This window comes from Poromitra crassiceps, assembly GCF_964638095.1.
Source record: "Poromitra crassiceps genome assembly, chromosome: 16".
In the NCBI taxonomy this organism is placed as follows: domain Eukaryota; kingdom Metazoa; phylum Chordata; class Actinopteri; order Beryciformes; family Melamphaidae; genus Poromitra; species Poromitra crassiceps.
In genome coordinates, this window is record NC_139645.1 from 8,262,204 (window position 1) to 8,284,395 (window position 22,192).

The window sequence follows — 22,192 nt, forward strand, 5'->3', positions numbered from 1 at the left end:
CGACGGAGAGCTGTCCCCTCGCGTCGTAAACCTCCTTCCCCTTTAGTTTGCTTATCGTCGCTGGTGCAGACAGTTTTGTAAAGTGATTTGCCAGGTGGCCATAGATGTCGTCGGGCGCTTTGAAGAACAGGTCATTCAAGGCTTTCTCTATCACCTGCGGGACGTCGTTTCCCCGGTAATATTCAGCGGCTTTAGTTTTCAGTTCGTAGAAGTCATGGTCCTCTGTTGACGGTTGTTGACTGTCACAGCAAAGACGTCCTTGACGTCCTTTGTAAGACATTGTCGAGATGTTTCTCCTGGCTCTTTCGTTTCTGTATGGGTAGGTAGCCGGTCACCCTATTATAGTATATAAGATTGTAATTGCTCGAGTGACATCTCTGTTGATATCACTGATGACATCACACACTGATGACATCACAATTGCTCGAGTGACATCACTGATGACATCATCATTGCTCGAGTGACAAAGTTCCCAGTGATAAAGTCCTTATTTGTGGGGGGCTAACCTTGTGGCGAGCAGCTCTGCCTCGATCTCCCAGCCCCTCAGTTTTCTGCCAAGGGGGGAGGGCCTCAGTTCACGGCCTGGTTGTGAGGGTCGAGACCGTATCAGCCTCCCCCCGGTGGTGTGAAGGTCCTGAAGGGACGGCAGGCTGCATCCGATCACCTTTTCAGCATGGCAGATGAAGCGCTGCCATCTGGAAAGTCACTCTTGACATTGTGATATCACCAGTGATGTCATAAGTGCACAATGCACTCGAGCAATTGTGTGTCGGCTGAATGCTCTCTCGCATAGAGAAATAGGCTAATGCTGAAGTTGAACAATTCATGAATTTGCTATATGGGGACCACCTGCAAGCCTCTCAAGGACCCCTGGTGGTCCCCGGACCCCACTTTGAGGAACACGGATCTACCATTTTTTTCCTTTTCTAATAAATTTACATTATTTCCAAGGTCAGAACTGTCTGCCATCATAAATGGGCACTATACTATAATGAGGGAAGTCCCACAGTGGACCTGGATAACTTTGACTATAGAGAGCCAAAGTGAACGTCGCTTCCTGCTTCAGCACTGTACCAGAGATTTTCATCCGCCATTTATTTTCCCATAGACATTTCGTAAAATGCTTATAAAAATAGTTTTACTTGTTCAAACCAAACGGTTCAGATATATTTAGAAACAGGAGAGATCACATCACATTTCACTCCGACCAAAACGTAAAAGATTCCGGAAAAAAAAACCTACAATGTTTTTTTAAGTCTTGGTCACAGTGAAATTAATGTTCTATGGTCTCTACCGATTCTAAATATAGCTGGGCCGTTTGGTTTGGCCAAGTAAAACTATTTTTATAAGCATTTTACGAAATGTCTATGGGAAAATAAATGGCGGATGAAAATCTCTGGTACGGTGCTGAAGCAGGAAGCGACGTTCACTTTGGCTCTTTATATGCCAAAGGCATGGCCAGCAGCAAGAGCTAAATTGAGACAATGTGATATGAATTATCCAGTGGAGAAGATCTACGTACCTGTCAAGATGATTTAGCATCAGTGTTGTGGGAAATATCACCTTTCTTCTGCATTAGTTAGCCAGCTAAAAGCAGATTCCCCAGAGGCCCATTGCAATCCACAAAATCCTCAATACATTTGATATGCACATATACTACATTGAGAGGGAGAAAAACAGTTGAGATCGTGTGATATCAATCTTGAGTGTTCACTCTGTCCTTAACGCGGTGTCATGAAGAAGCTAAGCAGACATCAAAACACAGGAACCTCCTAGGTAACGACTTACGTCATGGAAAAGAACGCTTGGGTCTGAAGATGTGACGAGTCTCCTCCGATGCTCCTGGCAAATCTAGAGAGAGAGAGAGAGAGAGATATCAAAACACTGGGCTGTCTCATTTGAAACGACATCTGTTATCGGCCTTCCCACTGGTTCGACATCGTCGTGCCAAGCATGACAGCTTTGATATGGAATTAGTCATCCTCACAGTTGGCACGATGAATCACGTATATTAACGGCGCGCACAACTTTAAAAGTCTGTGGAAAGAAATATTGTATTTCCTCTCACCTGTCTCTACGCTGCAGCCTGGTGATTCACAGCGGGCCTAATTAACTCTCCTTGAGATCTCCCACTGTGATACTGACAAGTGGAAATTTTCTCTCTCTGGAATTTCTTCTTCTCTGTTTTCTTCATTTAACATGACTGCACTTTTCCCCCAAATGTATTTTCCACATCCTCCCCCCCCCCCCCCAATAAATATTTCCCCCTGTTACTTAGTCAGAGCTTGGCACGCCTTCCGGAGTCTTCGATACAGCAGCAAGAGAGAGAGACACTGGAGCGGCTTGCAAGACCTCGTGCTGGTGTGAGCTGAACTTTTTCCAGAGAAAACACAAATTTTTGCCAATGAAAACATGTTGGAGCCAAAGGGTTACAGATCTTTATCCAATGCGCTAAGATATGAGAGCGCTCCATCCTACTACGTCACATTTTGAGCAAGACACACAGGGGAGATCTGCAGGTAACGCCGTAGTGCTAATCGTGTGCTATTGCTTTGGAGCTTGACAGTTCAGTGAGCTTGGCTTTCGAACATGCGGGCTACGTCGTGCCAGTTGGCGCTGCTCACAAAGCAGGAACCGATGCCCGCTCCTCATCTGGACTCCAAACGATGCTGCCTCCTCCTGATGCTCTGCCTTTGTGCAACAGCCTGGCCACATGGTAAGTCAAAAGCATCATGATTGCACTGATTGAATATTGTTGCTGTGGAGAACATTGAGCCAGAATCTATATCACTTGGCCGCTTCTTTCGGAGAGAGTGGGGCCATTTGAACAAACACATTTTCTCCACGTTTTTATTGCAGAGTAAGGGGACAGTTATTTCATGAGAGTGAGTCATAATGGGCTTTTGTGTCATTCATGCTTTGAAAAGCCACAGGCTGTAAATGCCTCAATCTGGAACAGGTAATAGGGGTTATTACTGCTATACAGCATTTTATGATCATGACTTAGACTGTCAATGTTTTTCATGCCAATGACGGACAAATCATATATATTTTATGATGCAGCATCTGGGAGAATTTTACCTTTGATTTAGCATTATAGCCCTATACTACCACATACATACACTACATATACACATATATCCTATATGTATATACTTCATATACATAGTTTACTACATCATATATTTCTAGATCACATACATCTATGCCATACTACACACAATCACACTCAATAGGTCATTTAGAGTCTTCAGTTCACCTGACCTACATGTCTTTGGACCTTACTGGATGACTGCCTGTGGGTAGAATGAAACCTATGATCAGATTATTTAATATTCAATACTCCGATCATATATATTTTCTCACTGTGCTAACTTTGACTTTATTTGCTGGGACTTGTGAGCCTCTCCCACCCACCCACTTTACACCACCTCGTGAAGAAATTAAAATTCACTTTAATCAGAATCAGAATCAGAATCAGATATCATTTATTCACCATTATGTTATGTAACATATAGGAACTTGTTTTGGCATTTTAAACTTTTTTCACATAAAAGGGACAGTGCAAAACAAGGCAAATACAGTGGAACAACAGGACAAAGGTTAGGTTTTCTGTACAGGCTTAAGTCCTGTTTCTCCATGGTTTCGAGAAAACGCTTAGTTACTGCACTTTTCCTTTCTCAGATTGATTTTGGTGATAATATATACAGGTTTGCCTCAGCCTCCATCTTGTCCAAACTTGATCCTCTGTATCATTCAGCATTGAGGTATGTAACTAACTCTGGTTTCAGGACCCATCATTGCACCCTGTACAGCATGGTAGGATGGACATCTCTTACTTTGCGCAGGCTTCAACACTGGTACATTTTAGTTTACAAGATTATTTCAGGTAAATTACCCTCTTATTTAAACCGTAAGTTTACACCCTTGGAAACCACCCATAACCTTAGGTCACATCGTTGGTTTCAATACAAAGTGCCTCCTGTCAGAACAGAGGCTGGTAAAGCAAGTCTGTTCTACTATGGCCCTTGGTCCTGGAATGATCTGCAAGCCAAACTCAAACTCGAGACCCTTATCTCCTTGCGATTTTAAACTTAGAATTAAGGAAGTGGCTACTTTACAATTAAATATTGCTGCCCTTTTATTTCACTGTAGCCATTGTAATTTTAGTTGTTTTATCTACATTGTAACATAATGTCGTTGCTTTTAGGGGTAACGCTTTAGAATACAGCCCGCAAATAAGCATGTAGTTAGAGTATAACAACGGGGTTTAGGGCTGTAGTTATAGTCTAACTACGGGGTTTAAGGAGTGAATTACAAGATCTGTACTTATAGTCTAACTACGGGGTTTAAGGAGTGTAGTTGTAGTATAACAACAGGGTTTAGTTATGGTATAACAACGGGGTTTAAGGAGTGTAGTTATAGTCTAACAACGGGGTTTAAGGAGTGTAGTTAGAGTATAACAACAGGGTTTAAGGAGTGTAGTTAGAGTATAACAACTGGGTTTAAGGAGTCTAGTTAGAGTATAACAACGGGGTTTAAGGAGTCTAGTTAGAGTATAACAACAGGGTTTAAGGAGTGTAGTTAGAGTATAACAACGGGGTTTAAGGAGTGTAGTTAGACTATAACTACAGCCCTAAACCCTGTTGTTATACTCTAACTACACTCCTTAAACCCCGTTGTTATACTCTAACTAGACTCCTTAAACCCCGTTGTTATACTCTAACTACACTCCTTAAACCCCGTTGTTATACTCTAACTAGACTCCTTAAACCCCGTTGTTATACTCTAACTAGACTCCTTAAACCCCGTTGTTATACTCTAACTACACTCCTTAAACCCCGTTGTTATACTCTAACTACACTCCTTAAACCCCGTAGTTACCCTGTAAGTACAGTGTGGTACCCCGTAATTAGCCTATAAGTACAAACATTTGTCCCCTGCTTCATAATACAGCCCGCGACCCCGTAGTTAGACTATAAGTACAGATCTTGTTACCCTCTAGTTAAAGTATTTTTTCACTCCTTAAACCCCGTTGTTATACTCTAACTAGACTCCTTAAACCCCGTTGTTATACTCTAACTAGACTCCTTAAACCCCATTGTTATACTCTAACTAGATTCCTTAAACCCCGTTGTTATACTTTAACTAGACTCCTTAAACCCCGTTGTTATACTCTAACTACACTCCTTAAACCCCGTAGTTAGACTATAAGTACAGATCTTATAATTCACTCCTTAAACCCCGTAGTTAGACTATAACTACAGCCCTAAACCCCGTTGTTATACTCTAACTACATGCTTATTTGCGGGCTGTATTCTAAAGCGTTACCCTTTTAGGTGCTTTCGTTGTAACTATTGTAGCTGTGTTGTGATTTATGCAGTCCTGTTAATGTTTTGTTTTAGTCCCATCTATGTTGCTGTGTGTCTGTAACTTGATGTTGTCATGTTACGTTTTTTCACATTGCTGACCCTGTCTTGGCTAGGTCTCACTTGTAAAAGAGGTTTCAACCTCAACGTGACTTCCTGGTTAAATAAAGGTTAAATAAAAAATAAAAAACAGACAGTAATATTGTACATTGTGTCTATGTGTACACTGTTTTTGTCCATCAACATATTTCAATCATGAGAGGCCAGTTGGTAGGATTTAACAAACTTTATTTAGCAATCGGCATGCATGGCAAATACTTTGGCGCATGACTCCATTAGCCAGTGGCGCTGCTCTTGAGGCAAGAGGAGGGCATCTGCTTAGGCTAGGAGATCCCCCCCCCCGTGGGGGATCAGGAGTCACGACTCGTTGGTGGCGGACTGGGGAGGTGGGTGGGGCAAAACAACGCTCCGGAGGACGGCTCAAGGGAGATGGACTGCCGTGAAGCTGCTGCTGTTATGATCGGCCAGAGAGAGAGAGGTGACGTAGAACCCTTGCTATATATATGAGAATTAACTGACGTCATATCTGACGTCATTACGGACGTCATACTAAGACTTTGACTGACCACGTCATACTAGAACTTGATTGACGTCAGGGGTGATCGGATTAGATTATGCACAAATGGCCTTCTGCTTGAACTATGGTCTAGAGACCTCACTTCAATCATGAGAGGCCAGTTGGTAGGATTTAACAAACTTTATTTAGCAATCGGCATGCATGGCAAATACTTTGGCGCATGACTCCATTAGCCAGTGGCGCTGCTCTTGAGGCAAGAGGAGGGCATCTGCTTAGGCTAGGAGATCCCCCAAAAGGAAGATCTGATTACCGGAGGTTAATTGAGATCTGCGGGCACCGGTAGTTGATTGTACTTTTCTGGCCTTCGATCTTTTTAACGACTTATGGCTACTTGCGGCTGGCGCTTCCCAACTCGGTCGGGCCTTCCATCTTGACCCCCCTACTTGCGTTGCGGCTGACGCTTCCCAGCTCGGTCGGGCCTTGCGCGCCGCACGACTTGGCCTTCTGACTGACCCTGACTCTCTCTCTCGACTCTCTCTCTCCCCCAAATATATCTACCATTCAAGATATACTGTAGGAGCATGAACCAAAAACTGGCATATTCAGTGGGCCTGTGAGTAGTTGTGTTTTAAGTTTCCCAGAGGGAATTAATTATGCCTGACCAAATTGGCAACAGTGCAGTTTGTCCAGTCATCCTGAAGTCTGGTAGCCTATGTTCACTACAGGGAGGGAGCCATCGTGTGTGGTGGCATTTTGGCATCAAACAGTCATCAGTCAGACTACGGGGTTGTGCTAATAGCAGAAATGTGTAGCTATGTCTTCTGCTAAATTAACTTTGACCACAATTATGCAGATCTTTCTGGGCCAAGTCAAGATCCACGCGTTCATTTCGATTGGTGCGAACGGCGACTCAGTGGCATCATGCTGTCTGAGTTAACGTGCGTCTGTTTGTTATTAGAAAACAAGTTAAAGGAACTTTGGTGTTTACAAAGGATGTTGCGGTCCTCTCTGCCATGTTTTCCTCTGCATTTCATTTTTCATCTCTACGTTTTTAAATTCGATTCATTAGACGACAAAACTAGTTTTCTGCTCTTCTGCAGAGGGGAAGGAAGGAGAAGGCCTTGAGCTGTTTCATCAGGACACGCTTGCTTGCTGTAACATTACATTAGTATCTGCCACGCTAATTTATATCCATTTGCCTCGGAAGGCAGAGTAAAGACAAAAACTATCTCGTTTGAAATGAATCAGGTCAACTTAATGTTTGATTTGATACCTCTGCTGATGTTCTTTTCAGACAAGTAAATAAAAATAAAAGGGATATCTTGAAAGTTCTTTGAGTGGTCTAAGCTACTTTAAAGCGTTTCAGAATATATATATATATATATATATATATATATATATGCCCTTTCTTTAGACTCCAGAGCAGTGGGAGGAGACAACTGTCCGAGCTGGGAGTGGAGCAGCATGTGTCGGCCATGTTGTGAGTACCACCTGATCCAGTGCCGCTGTCCGTCACAAGGCTCCCGCGTGGGCTACACCGTTCCCTGCTGCCGCAACGCTCTGGACCAGTGTGACCCCTGCATCTACCACCCAGGTACACGCCCACTTCATTTTGGTCACATGATCTTTAGTGCATTGCTGTGGTGTTTCTGCACTGCACTTATAACCTGTCAATCAAACCGTGTGGGCGGAGCTTATATTTTCTGTTGGCGCAGCACTCTTTACTTTGTCTGTTAAACCATGGTGCTATCACTGCTCATGATAATACGACAGTTCTTGTTCTATACCAATCTGGGACGCCATGAGTCTATCAGTCTGACGACTAATAAGAGTCTGGGACAGACGGCTGATATTTATGGGTTTCCGGTGTAGAGCGGACGTCCTCGCCAAGACTTCCGCTTCCGTGCGCCGCGGTCATAGAGACGCTGCATGAAATAGGCCACGCCCATCACGCGGGAAAGCTCTCCGTTCACTTCCATACGCCAGCGTCATTTTCCTTGAATTAAACATAGCTAAAAGCTGTTGTGTGGTGGACAACAAATGTAAAAAAAATCGCCAGTTAATTTTTTTTTGTACTCCTGAGCAAAACAAGGAAGCCATTGAGAATTGGCGAGAAGAAAAATGTGGATCTAGCTGTCAGTGAAGTAAGTTGGAGTGTTCATGTTCCGTATATACGATCTTTGTGTGCAACACGCGACCATGCACGCGACATAGGAGAACGTCAGGATTGTGGGGGGGGGTTTGTTTTCCCCCGTTTTGGCCGTGGCTTCTGAATGACGACGCGCTCCGCATTGTCTCTATTGGACTGTAAACAGCGTTGGAGGCGGAAGTCGTGGCACGGACATCCGTTCTACACCGGAAACAAAATATTGACGCTCTGTCCCAGACTGGATCTAGCCTAGGAAGTGATATAGTACATGACACATTTTTATATTACAATAATAACGATCAGAATTCAGCCCTGCGCTCCTCCACTCTTCAAAGGGGTCAACAGACCATCTCCTGTCAAACTCACTCTCACCTCTGTCTCTGTGCCTGCCAGGTTGCAGTCTCTTTGACTCACCTCTGTCTCTCTGCCTGCCAGGTTGCAGTCTCTTTGAGAACTGCAAGACGTGCCACAACGGCACGTGGAAGGCCAACGACGACTTCTTCGTCAGAGGGAGGTTTTGTACTGAGTGTCGCCAAGGCTGGAGCGGAGGGGACTGCAAGAGTGAGTTCCATATTCCTGTTGTTTTTATGAAGGCATTTGGACGCTATATTCTGAATCCGGCTGCATCTCTACAATTATCTTTATGTAAATGGGTGTGGCACCATAGCTGACGTGATTTTCTTTTTAGATTATTACAGATAATTGTAAACAATTCCTTTCGAAGTGGCTAATAGCCTGACACTACTAATGCTTCACTAAAGGATGTGTTATGCATTGAACAAGTAATACATGGGGTCAGACTTCTATACAAATTGTGATTATTCTCCAACACACAGCTATTGCTTGTGTGTGAGGATATTTCATTCACCTACACTCATTCGATAAACTAGTCTCACTAGTCAAACTAGTCCTAGTCTCAGCTAGCCCTAATTCTAACTATAACCCTAACACTGGTCCCTTTTTGTAGTGAGGACTGACAAAACTGACTTTGGAAGATTGATTGATTGATTGATTGATTGATTGATTGATTGATTTATCTATTTATTTATTTATTTGTTTATTTGTTTTGTTTTTTTTGTTTTTTGATGAATGACCATGGACTTTGCACTTGTTCTGAAAGTTGTCTGCCCTTTTGCTGATCCCAACTTGAAACACAAAAAAAAGTGTTCAATTAAATTCATGGTCATCTTTCACAGGAATGTACTGTATACCCTTACTATGTGAAAATAATGACACCTGTGCTTTGGTTAGCGTGTGGAGGAGTCGTCCAGCGCTCTCAGGGTGTCGTGGCTCTGGAAAGTTACCCGACCAACGCCCGCTGTGAGTGGAGGGTGCAGGTGCAGCGGGGACACAGCATGCAGCTTCGGTGGGTCCCTTCAAAGCTTTTCAAGTCAGATACCTAGAAAGGAAAAGCAATGTTACAAACAAGACAAATCACACCCAGGTGTTGAAGTAAGAGGTCGGTGCAGTTTTGCGCATGCCGGACCCGTGTGCGTGTTCGTGCACATGTATGTGTGTGTGCCTGTGTGTTTGTGTACATGCGTGCGTGCGTGCGTGTGTGTGTGTGTGTGTGTGTGTGTGTGTGTGTGTGTGTGCGTGCGTGTGTGGCTTGGGACCGCGCCGCCTTGTCTCCACTTTCACTTCCTTGTATGAACCGGAGGGGGAGGGGCCTAGATGACCCCCATCCAACACACATCTATAAGTGACACATAGTCACTTCTAGAAGTGCGCTGCTTAAAAAGAACCTGTAGAACGGCCTCAAACCATGTGAGGTCTCTCCAGGTTTTCGCTCCAACCAAAGACTACAGAGAAAAGGTGCAGAATCACCTCTCCGTGGCGCTGGGTTTGAGACCGCAGCTCTATAAGAAAGGATCATGTTTTCTTTATGTCTGCTGGAAATCACTTTTCCACTGAGAGCTGCCTTAGTGGAGATCATCTCTGCCTCTGCACTGCTCTGTCATCTGAGGACTTAAAAGCAGAGTGGATATAGTTATAGGCAGTCAGACATAAGGCATGAGAAGCTCACACGTCTCTTATTAGACACCTGTAGCAGTTGAACTCACAGACAATATTGACTCCAGAGTCAGCTGTCAGTTGAAAGAACGAGCTCCGAACGAGCTCCTCTTGCCGTGCCAAAAACAGTGAGTCGAAAACAGGGTTTGTCAAAAACATCTCCAGTCTGTGAAAACTATTATGGAGACCAAACTGACATATATCTGTCCACAGCAGGAACGCAGCAGCACTGCACCACTTCCACTTAGTGGATCTCGTCTTCTACCTGACCTAAATCTGACCTGACCGTCCAAAATTAGATCGGTAACGACCTTTGACCCCACAGGGGTCTGTGCTACCACCGAGAAAAAGGGTTTCTCTGATTGCCTGATTAGTGAAAGTGTGCAGAATGGAGGAAGTGAGCTCTCAGTTCTCACTCAGCTCCCCTGCGGAGCCACAAACGAATAAATAAATAAATAAATAAATAAATAAATAAATAAATAAATAAATAAATACATACATACATACATACATACATACATACATACATACATACATACATAAATAAATAAATAAATAAATAAATAAATAAATAAATACAAGTGTTAATTGTGGAAATTACTCAGACACAACCTTCTTGTTTGGTTGCATTGCAGGTTTCAAATGCTCAGTCTGGAGCCTGACCACAACTGTGGATACGACTACATCGAGCTGCGCGACGGTGACAGTATGAGCTCCCCCGTGATTGGTCGGTTCTGTGGGGATCAGCCGCCTCGTCCAGTCAAAAGCTCCGGGAACACCCTGCACGTCCTGTTTGTCTCCGATGGCTACAACAATTTCGATGGCTTTGTTCTGACTTTTCAGGAGAGTTCAGGCAGGTATAATAATTGCATTAACAATGCAATTGACACGTGTGTTTAAATATCATTGCTACAGTCCTTTTAAGATTATGCAAATTAGAACATGTTTTGGATGGATGGATTACACGTGCGCGCACACACCCCCACACACACAGTATGTGGTAGTAAAGAATCCAGATTATTTCCTCTGTGGAATTCATTGAAAGGGATAATAATATCCTGTTTACCATAATAACTTGATATACTGTAGATGAAAAAGAAGAAGTGCTTATTCATATTTTGGGTCAGTTGACATTAAAATTAAAACTTTTTGCTTGCAGTGTATTTTTTCCCCAATGCATGAAATTCTTATGCAATGTAAACCTTATTTACCATGAGATAAGTATCTTTTGGTGTACAGTATATGATGCATATGATCTAATGATATGTTGTTTGATGCTACTCTGCTCTCTGTCAACACAGTGTGCAGCCCCTCCCCCTGCCTCCATGCCGGTACCTGCTTCCTGGATCCTGTTCACTCGTTCCGCTGTGTGTGTGCAGTGGGATTCACAGGGCCACGGTGTGAGAAGACAGGTCAGTCTCACACACTCTCTCTCTCTCTCTCTCTCTCTCTCTCTCTCTCTCTCTCTCTCTCTCTCACTCTCGTACACGCTCCACTCTCTGATAGGCCTATTTGAATCCATCTCCAATTAGTCTAATCTCTACTGTATGTTCCTTCCTTTTCCCATATAGACTTGCTAACTTGATGACATATTTCTGCACAGCTGTTAGGTCCTTGAATGGTTGTGAGGGGGTTCTAGGGAAAATATGTGTATCATACACTTAAAGGAATAGTTCACCCAAAATTAAGATGCTGTCATTATCTTGCCTAACTCACCCTCATGCCAGCTGAAGCACAGGTTTCTTTGTCCACATACTGTAACACACAGGCTGCCAGCAACTCCATAGCAACAGAACTCAGTGGGGACTGGTTATTTAGAGTTCCACAATGGGGAGAATACCATAAAGTTACTCCATACTAGCCTGATAGACTGACTGAATTGTCAACTCGTACACTCCTTTCCATCTTCTAGTCTGAGTTCTATCTATGAAGGGATCCCCCCAGAAGACTTGAGACTGACTTGGGACTTGAGTAGGCCTACAGTTGGTCACACCTCTGCACTGTAATACAGCCAACGTTTTCAATCTATCACAGCCAGAACATTTCTCCACAGCAGCTGTCGGCAGTCTGGCCTGTGACCCTCCAGATGAGCCGGTGAACGGCTACATCGTGCCAGTTCATGGACCGGGGCAGGAGCTCATATCTGTACGCTACCGGTGCCACCCGCCTCACAAACTGACTGGACCCCAGCAAAGGACCTGTCTGCCTAATGGCACTTGGAGTGGCTTAGTGCCTACTTGTGCTAAAGCTAAAGGTAGTTTTTGGTGTCTTTACCAGCTGGTTTCTGCTTTGTTTTTGTTGTCTGTACTAGGTGGTTTCTGCTTTGTTTTTGTTGTCTTTAGTAGGTGGTTTCTGCTTTGTTTTTGCTGTCTTTAGGTGGTTTCTGCTTTGTTTTTGGTGTCTTTACCAGGTGGTTTCTGCTTTGTTTTTGGTGTCTTTAGGTGGTTTCTGCTTTGTTTTTGTTGTCTTTACTAGGTGGTTTCTGCTTTGTTTTTGTTGTCTTTACCAGCTGGTTTCTGCTTTGTTTTTGTTGTCTTTACCAGCTGGTTTCTGCTTTGTTTTTGGTGTCTTTACCAGGTGGTTTCTGCTTTGTTTTTGCTGTCTTTAGGTGGTTTCTGCTTTGTTTTTGGTGTCTTTACCAGGTGGTTTCTGCATTGTTTTTGGTGTCTTTAGGTGGTTTCTGCTTTGTTTTTGGTGTCTTTACCAGGTGGTTTCTGCTTTGTTTTTTGTGTCTTTACCAGGTGGTTTCTGCTTTGTTTTTTGTGTCTTTACCAGGTGGTTTCTGCTGTTTTTGGTGTCTTTACCAGGTGGTTTCTGCTTTGTTTTTGTTGTCTTTATTAGGTGGTTTCTGCTTTGTTTTTGTTGTCTTTACCAGGTGGTTTCTGCTTTGTTTTTGGTGTCTTTACCAGGTGGTTTCTGCTTTGTTTTTATGTTACTTTTATGGGGGTAGTTTGAGCCATTACCTTTTAGCTTCTGTGTGTCCATCATGTATTTGCTCTCCTCTCCTCTCCTCTCCTCTCCTCTCCTCTCCTCTCCTCTCCTCTCCTCTCCTCTCCTCTCCTCTCCTCTCCTCTCCTATCCTCTCCTCTCCTCTCCTCTCCTCTCCTCTCCTCTCTCCTCTCCTCTCCTCTCCTCTCCTCCTCCTCCTCCTCTCCTCTCCTCTGCTTGTCAGCTCCGTCTTCCTCTCTCATCCCCCCCTCTACCTCATATCACCTCATGTATCTCTCTTATTTTCTATTCTTGTCTTGTCTTCTCTTCCTCTACTTACTCTCTCCTCTCTGTCTGCCTAATGGAACTTGGAGTGGCTCGTGGCCAGTGTGGTTGTTTTAACGAGTGCTTTGTGCTTTTTTTTCTTTTTTTTTTGCTGTTCCTGTACCAGAAAAAGAAGGTATTTATGGGAGTAGCTTTTAGCTTCTCTCCTCCCATCTTCATCTCCTGTTCTTCCTCTTTACCTCGTGTCACCTCACTTCTCTCATCTCATCTCTCATTTTTGTCTTGTCTTGTCTTACTCTATATACTCCCTCTCTCTCCCTCTCCCCCCTTTCCCTCTCACTCACTCACACACACACACTCACACACACACACGCACACACACACACACACGCACACACACACACGCACACACACACACACGCACACACACACACACACACACACACACACACACACACACACACACACACACACACACAGACACACACACAGGCCATCTAAGGAGGGCCCGGTGTGCCCCTCCACCCAAAGTGCTTAACGGCCACTACAAACGTGTTGCCGACACGGTTGGAGGTACGCAGACGATTGAGTTCTTCTGTAAGAACTCCTACCTTCTGAGTGGAAACCAGCGGAGTACCTGCCTCTCCAACGCATCCTGGAGCAGCAGACCGCCCAAGTGTGTGAGAGGTAGACTTGTTTTCAAAAATGCATTACGACTGGGGACACGCTATCAGGCGCCAAGTAGCTTACTTTTTCCCATTTCAGTGTTGGGACTGCTGAAAATGTTGTGACACGTCACACTCCACTTTACCTGGCAGGTGTCCTGTTTTGATTGATATGGGAAACCGCGTGATGAGTGTACTGTACACTAAGCAGACTGTTTGTTTCTAAATCTGGATGACTAATTGTTCTGAATTATTAATTATTATTAAAGTGATGATCTCAAAGATTTGCATTTTCACCGGGTGTCTGTGGTGTCACAGATAATCCAACACTGTTTGGATCTCACCTGCAATTGCCGCTCATCGCCATAGGTGTCGCCAAAGAGAACAAAACGGAAATCTCCGAGATTGTTACTTTAACATGGCTCTTTAATTTGTACTCTTACAGGTTATATAGCGTAGTTCTAGGTTTCACACAGATATTTTCTCATTTGCTGACACAAGCTGATTCTGGTGCACTAATAATCAGCTGATTGGTTTGTCTCTGCAGCCTGTCGAGAGCCCAAAGTCTCTGAGCTTGTGAGGCAAAGGGTTGTGAAGCCACCTCTCAAATCAAGGTAGGTTGCGACGGCGCTATGTGTTTGATTTTTTAGCCCACTGAACCAATTACCAACCAATTTGAACCAATCAATCAATCAAGTCAATATGGTTAATTTTCCATCGGGACTCAAGAGACTTCAGTTTCCCCTTCCAACCAAACACTGAAGGGGAGAATGGGGTAGGTTGAGCCACCCCTTGTATCTAGGCAACTGTGCACAAAATGAATTGTGTGATAGATTAAGAAGAGTAATTAATTTCCCTCAATCTGCTATGCCCCTGAAACTCAACTAGTGCCAAGACACTAGTGAAATGACTGGGAGTGGGAGGTACCCTCTTGGCGTAAGTTGTGTCAAAAGACCAACTCCTTTTTTAATGTGTCACAGGGATGGGGACTTGGACTTGAGATTGAGTCACACTTAAGTCACACACACACACACACACACACACACACACACACACACACACACACACACACACACACACACACACACACACACACACACACACACACACACACACACACACACACACACACACACAGTGACTTGAGACTTGACTTGAGACTCGTCCTCAAAGACTTGAGACTTGACTTGGACTTGAAGGTTTAGGACTTGTGAACAATCTTTATTTTTCTTTATTTTATATATATGTACATACAGTATACATAGAGTACATATACAATATATATATATATATATATATATATATATATATATAGGTTCATTAACATTACTGAAATGTCTATTAATGTCATCTCTAATCATTGCTGCTAATGTATTCTAATAGATAAGGAGTGAGGATAATACAGTACATGCTTTGAATTCCTTAGTTTTAGCTGCAGTGTTCTAAGCAGACCAGATGGCATGCAGCAGATGATGATAGAACGCTCATCCATAGGGACTTGAGACTTGACTTGGACTTGTGACCAAAGACTTGAGACTTGACTTGGACTTGTCACCAAAGACTTGAGACTTGACTTGGACTTGCAAATTTTTTTTACTTGTGAGCATCTCTGATTGTGTCATACTTCTAAAACAGTGTTAGCTACAGTTTTAATTTCCCTGAATGTCCAACAACCTTACAACATTTTTTTTTAAATAGGTACAGTACTCTTTTATTTCGCTGTAGAAGCTCAAAATCCAAAACGTGCCTTAATTTACACTTGTTTTCCCATAAGAACTGATTCCCTTAGTAGCACACCTTCAACCAGACCAGAGAGAAGGAATCAACGTTAGTCTTTCATTCAGATGAATACCTGCAGATCATGGGCCATCCAAGTGCATGTACTGTATATAAAGAGCCATTGCATACAGTAAACTGTCACTTTGCCACAGGGGAAGAGTCCACACCAAACACTCCATGTCTCCTCCAGGTATAAGGTATACGATCTGCTGGTACCCGGTTTCAACCCGCACGCATCGGATAAGCAGCCGGAGACGCAATACACCGCCTCAGATGAGCTCCCTCGCGGTTTTCACCAACTCCACACAAGCATTGAGTACAGGTGTGCCTCCCCGCTCTACCAGCACCGCGGCAGCTCCAGGCGCACCTGTCTGAAGACTGGCAGGTGGAACGGGCGTCATGTCTCTTGTTCACCAGGTGAGAGCAGCAGCGGTTCAGACCTGGCGTCAAGTGACAGACCGTTTCACCCTGGCTGCTTGCCATGAAGAAAAAAGACTTAATATCAATTTAACACTAAATGCCAAGAAATGAACACAAATTGTTATAGTCTTGTAGTTTTATATCAAAACCACATTACTTCCTGGAAAACAGTGCATCCTTAACTGTTAACTCTGTGCTGTTATAGTACAATTCCAACCAATAAAACATCACTTGTTTTTTTTAAATCCCATCAAAGAAACACTTTCTCTCTCTATTTGACATCCCATTGGTTTACACTTTTTAATCATCCCTCCCTGCTCCAACATCCTGTTTCAACAGGACATGACATCAATTTAATATGATATGATATTGATAATATGCTCTCAAAATGCTTTTTCAGTGTGAAAACCTGCACCAGGCTCACATACATTTGTGCCCTACTTGATGCCTGATGCTGTAGTCAACGAAGTGTGTTGCAAAGCTTTCTCTATCAAATAAAATAACAAATAATAATATACAGAAATACAAAGAAGAGCTAACCATGATACACGTATTCAGTATTCCTTAGAAATGACATCATTCAAGCATCTTTCAGTCTCTAAAGATGTTACCAAATGTTAATTTCTTTAACCATCCCTCTCTCCACAGATGGGGACTTAGATTTGTGACTTGGACTTGCCCCTCAAAGACTTGAGACTTGACTTGGACTTGCCCCTCAAAGACTTGAGACTTGACTTGGACTTGTGACCAAAGACTTGAGACTTGACTTGGACTTGTGACCAAAGACTTGAGACTTGACTTGCACTATATAGCTCAAAGACTTGACTTGGACTTGCCCCTCAAAGACTTGAGACTTGACTTGGACTTGCCCCTCAAAGACTTGAGACTTGACTTGGACTTGTGACCAAAGACTTGAGACTTGACTTGCACTATATAGCTCAAAGACTTGACTTGGACTTGTGACCAAAGACTTGAGACTTCACTTGCACTATATAGCTCAAAGACTTGAGACTTGACTTGGACTTGCCCCTCAAAGACTTGAGTCTTGACTTGGACTCAAGCTCAAAGACTCGAGACGTGACTTGGACTCGAGCTCAAAGACTCGAGACGTGACTTGGACTCGAGCTCAAAGACTCGAGACGTGACTTGGACTCGAGCTCAAAGACTTGAGACGTGACTTGGACTCAAGCTCAAAGACTCGAGACGTGACTTGGACTCGAGCTCAAAGACTCGAGACATGACTTGGACTCGAGCTCAAAGACTCGAGACGTGACTTGGACTTGCAAAAAAAATGACTTGTGAACCTCTCTGCCTCGCTCTCTCACTCGCTCTCTTTCTGACACCTTCCTCCTCCTCTCCTCCACAGTGTGTGGCAAATTCACCGCTTTCAGCGCACACCAGCTCACAGACACTCGGTGGCCGTGGCACGCCGCCATTTACATCCGCTCGCCTCCCTCCGATCACAGCGGCGACACCCGGAGGGGCCGTGTCCCGAGCGTGTCCGGCCAGCAGGGGGCCTCAGAGGAGTCCGGCTTCTGGCGCCTGGCCTGCAGTGGGGCTTTGATCGGCCAGCGCAGGGTGCTGCTCGCTGCCCACTGTGTGGTCAGGGGAGTACAGACCCAGGATCAGACGGGAAGCCTGCAGCAGCAGACGCTCAGCCCGGCCCATGTCAGAGTGGTCATGGGAGTACAGAACCAGGATCAGACGAAAAGCCTGCAGCACCTCCGGGTAGAAAACCTCCTCCCCACACTGCCTCGGCTGTTAGAGCCCCACTGCCAAAATGGTCCTGTCTAATTAGTGGAATCCGTAGAGGAGTGAATCTAGAATGGTTTCACTGTGGTGGGTGGGTTGCATCATACAATGTGTATCTAATAGAGTTTCAGCTGTAAAAGGGAAGCGTACCCTTACAGAAAAACCACATGAACTTCACATGTGCAAAAATCACATGTGATCACGTGATCACATGTGCAAAATCACGTGTGATCGCATGTGATCAAATATGATTTAGCAGACGTGCAATTTCACATGTGATCACATTTGAAACCTATGTGATTACATGTGAAACCCATGTAAATGTTGTTTTTCCACATGTGGAAAACATGTTGCTATACAACATGTGGCAAAACATGTTATCACATGTATTTTCCACATGCGAAAATGTTCCAAAACCACACGCTTCCCATGGGTTTCACATGTGAAATTGAACATGTGGTGAAACGTGGACACATGTGAACCTCATGTGTTTTTTCTGTAAGCGTACATATTATATTAGTCTTCTCAGGCTACATCTTGGCTGTTGTGATATTTCACACCTACACCCTTTAACTTGAGAAAGAGTTGTGCAGTTACACCTCAAATATGATTAATCAGTTGATCATGTTTTGAAGACGCACAGCACTGCCAACTGAGGTCCAGTCTGTGGGAGGAGTGATAATTAAGTGGTAAATTATTTTTTCTTGTGATTGCTTCATACCAAAAGGGGGAGCCCAAATTATAATTCGGCTAATCCACATCATTGACTGATTATTAAATGTCTTGTTTAAACCAATGCAAAGTCTACCAAACAGAAGATGGGATGCTGATCGAAGCATTCATCTCAAACGATTCTGAATCTTCTAAACGGTAAATCTCCTGATAGATTGTCAGTTTTGGATGAAGCGAGTGCACAATGCTCATGAGTCGTCGGTGCGGGGAGAAGTTGTGCACTTACAGCTTTGCTATAAGGTCCTGCCAGACACGGGTGCAAATATACGGATTCACTAGAGAGAGAGAACAATTGCCCTGTTTTTTCAGAATTTCGGAAGACAATTATCTCAGAATTCTGATAAAAGTTTCCATGGGAGAAAAAAATGCTGCTCTGAAAAACAGAGCACATTTTTCTCCCCCTCCCATAAAAACTTTTCTTATCTCATTAATTCAGAAAAACAGTTCAATTCTTTCTCCCAAGTGAATGCATTATGCTTCCTTCCGTATATGTTTGAAGTTTGAAATATTTGAGCAACCGGAGGCGTACTGCATTGATCTTGACAGACGTTTCTGCAGCGTCAAAAGTGGGCACATCAACCGAAACAAGATCAAGCTCTCTCAAGTAATTCGTGTAGCTACTATTTTGCCTGCTAGGCTGCCAGTTGCATCCATTTCCTCACTCACTCACGGGGCATTTACACCTGGCGTTAACATGCGTTTTCTGCCATCAGATTGCAATCAGATTGTGCTTGACCACTTGAAATGCCAGGTGTAAACGCCCCCAAGACACATTGAAGACGGATTGCAATCTGATCGGCCGCCAAACCACCTCCGGAGGTGGTCAGGGACGCATTGTGTACACATTGATTGAACACAAGTGTAAATGCAATGTGTCCTCTCAATCTGGATACAGCAACTGTATGCGGATTGAGAGGACACCCATTTTGGGTGTTAATAAGTGATCTGGATGTGATCTGGATAAGGAAAAAGCACATGTTAACACGCCAGGTGTAAATGAGATCAGGCTAATGTGGTCAAGCGCAATCTGATTGCAATCTGATGGAAGAAAACACATCTTAATGCCAGGTGTAAATGCCCTCTCACTCTCTCTGTCTGCCTCACCAGGTCTCAAGTATTGTCGTGCATCCCGATTTCTTCTCCTCACCGGACTCCGACCTGGCCGTGCTCAAGCTAGCCGACAAGGCCAAGATCAGCGAGCGCGTGTCGCCGGTGTGCCTACCCACAATGCAAGGCGGCGAGGTGACCGCCACGGAGGCCTACACTGCGCGATGGATGCTAGCACCTCAAGACCAGAAGGGCGCTGGGCCAAGCAGCCACTACTACTACACCCACTCGGGCCAGACTCAACTTGTGGAGCTGGGCGACGTTGCGCAATGCGAGCGAGCGTTCGCTCACGGAGGAGCGGCACATACCACAGTGATTAGTGACAATGTGCTGTGTGTCATTAGGAGAGCGTCCAGGCCTGGCAGCCCTTGTCTCGCTGTTCCAGGCATCACAGTCATACCATCTGTGGCTTCCTCCACAAGCAGCGCTTTGTCAAGCCATGAGATTCGGGAAGCCTCCAGCGCTGTCTGGCAGCTGCACGGCTTGGAAAGTTTTAACTATGAGGAAAGGAACTGCCACGAGAGAGAGACTCACACAGGTCAGACACGAATAGCCAACTTCCGAGACTGGATCGCGGAGAACATAAAGTAGATATATATATTTAGTAGGGGTGTCACGATACACTCAGTTCACGATACGATACGTATCACGATACTGGGTTCACGATAACGATACGATACGATACGATTTTAACAATATTTTTTTAAACTTGAATAATGACAATATATGACTGGAAAAGTAGTATTTTATTTGAAATGCACAAATACAAAACATGCTGTTGTGGGAAATTGTTATTACAATAACAACTAGAAAAAACATGAGATTGGAGATAAGGCTTATCTTGAAATAGAATGAGTTACACCGTCACTTAGATTTACTTTGAACTAAAAGGTTTCTCAGCAGTATAAATTATCATTATGCATCTTCAGTTTTTCTTCAAACTCAAACAACAAGACTTTTCTTAGTCTATTTTTTATGCATCTTCAGTTTTTCCTGTCAAGTAAACAGTTTTGCCAGAAACTCAATTGAATGGTTTCTCTCCTGTATAACTTCTCATGTGTCTCTTCAGAGACTTGTTCAACTGAACTACTTTCCACACATTGAACTTCAACAAACAAAGACGTTTCTTTGTCTACTTTTGAAAAAAAAAAAAAAAAAAAAAATTTTTTTTTTTTTTTTTTTTTCACGATATGAGATTTCATCTCAACGATACATATCGTGACGTTTTACTATCGCGAAATTTCGTGGGACGATATATTGTGACACCCCTAATATTTAGTGGTGAGATCTGCTGTAAACCTGATTTTTTCCGCCTACTTTCACCGTATTTCTTACTGCAGTCAATTTGCACCATCAGGATTCCAACTCGCTCAGTGATGCTGGACTTTATTAAGGGAGATGTGATACCATTAATAACCACATGATGTGTGCTCTGTTTGACTGTTCGCCTACATGGTTTTCTACTATAGGCTATGTAGGCTACTTGCTCTCAGGCCCGTAGCCAGGGTTTGAGAAATACCGAGGTCATTTTAGCGCGGCGTGGGGGGCAGGCCCAGGGGGGGCTGTGCCCCCCGGATAGAAAATGTTGTCCATTTTAAAGTAAAATGCTTCAGAGCAAAATGAAGAGGCTAGATCTATAAAGAACTACATACATCATGTTAGATTAATATCCTCTTTACTGTGCTGTTGCTTTAAAATGATACAAAAAATAAATGTCTCCTCATATGATATAATTTATATTCTGCATACAGGTCACATGGCAGAATACTGCTCAATTAAATACAATGGCCCATCTGCACAAACATCACTTACAGGGGAGTTACTTACCCATTCACTTCAATAGAACTGTCCCCAAAGTCTAGCCCCAATCTAGCCTCAATGCAAAATCTGAATGTTGTGGTGACCTCTTCCTTCTATAGCACACAGAGAGGAAGCAAATTGTTGCATTTCTGATCAACTGTCACATTAAAACATCAATGACAGATGAATATATCTGGGGGCCGGGGCTATTTAATTTGTTTTTTTGTTTTTTGTTTTTGTTTCTTTGGTGGGGGGGGGGGGGACCTCGGTGTCCTCAATGGTAGCTACGGGCCTGCTTGCTCCATTTCAGTCATGTGAGCTGCAGAAAAGATGTTCCTCTTGTGTGGACATTTAACTATTGAATATTCAATGTTCAAGATTTAAGAACTGTTTGTTTTTTAAATTGTACAGCTGACTGCTACTACTCTGCTAAGGCTATCTTCATTTCAAACAAGTGTGCGATGAGTGAGTTGCACATTCACCTGAGAAGCGTTTTAAAGAAAGGATTCCTTTGTGGTAGAGTCGACCACAAAGGAATCCTTTCTTTGAAACCAGGTAGACAATCTTCTTTTGGAGATCTTTAATAGCAAGGAAGTGTCCCGTCCCGTCCTGTCCC

At 43.7% G+C, this 22,192-nt stretch overlaps 1 protein-coding gene and 1 pseudogene across 2 annotated transcripts in view; one reads left to right on the plus strand and one right to left on the minus strand.

Annotated features, from left to right (window-relative positions):
- LOC310791208 (enolase 4 pseudogene) overlaps positions 1-280 on the minus strand; it is a 1,743-nt pseudogene extending 1,463 nt beyond the window's left edge. The window contains exon 1 of the transcript in view: positions 1-280. This exon is cut by the window's left edge and continues 1,463 nt beyond it. The product of the transcript in view is annotated as an enolase 4 pseudogene (transcript).
- Positions 281-7,410: 7,130 nt separating this feature from the next.
- LOC310791209 (inactive serine protease PAMR1-like) lies at positions 7,411-20,367 on the plus strand (the record flags this gene model as incomplete). Its single annotated transcript, XM_083652889.1, has 11 exons — positions 7,411-7,540; positions 8,531-8,656; positions 9,347-9,461; positions 10,744-10,961; positions 11,410-11,520; positions 12,162-12,308; positions 13,853-14,008; positions 14,534-14,600; positions 15,956-16,182; positions 17,552-17,913; positions 19,777-20,367. The coding sequence occupies 11 exons, from the start codon at positions 7,411-7,413 to the stop codon at positions 20,365-20,367; spliced, it is 2,250 nt and encodes a 749-aa protein (XP_083509015.1).
- Positions 20,368-22,192: the final 1,825 nt, after the last annotated feature.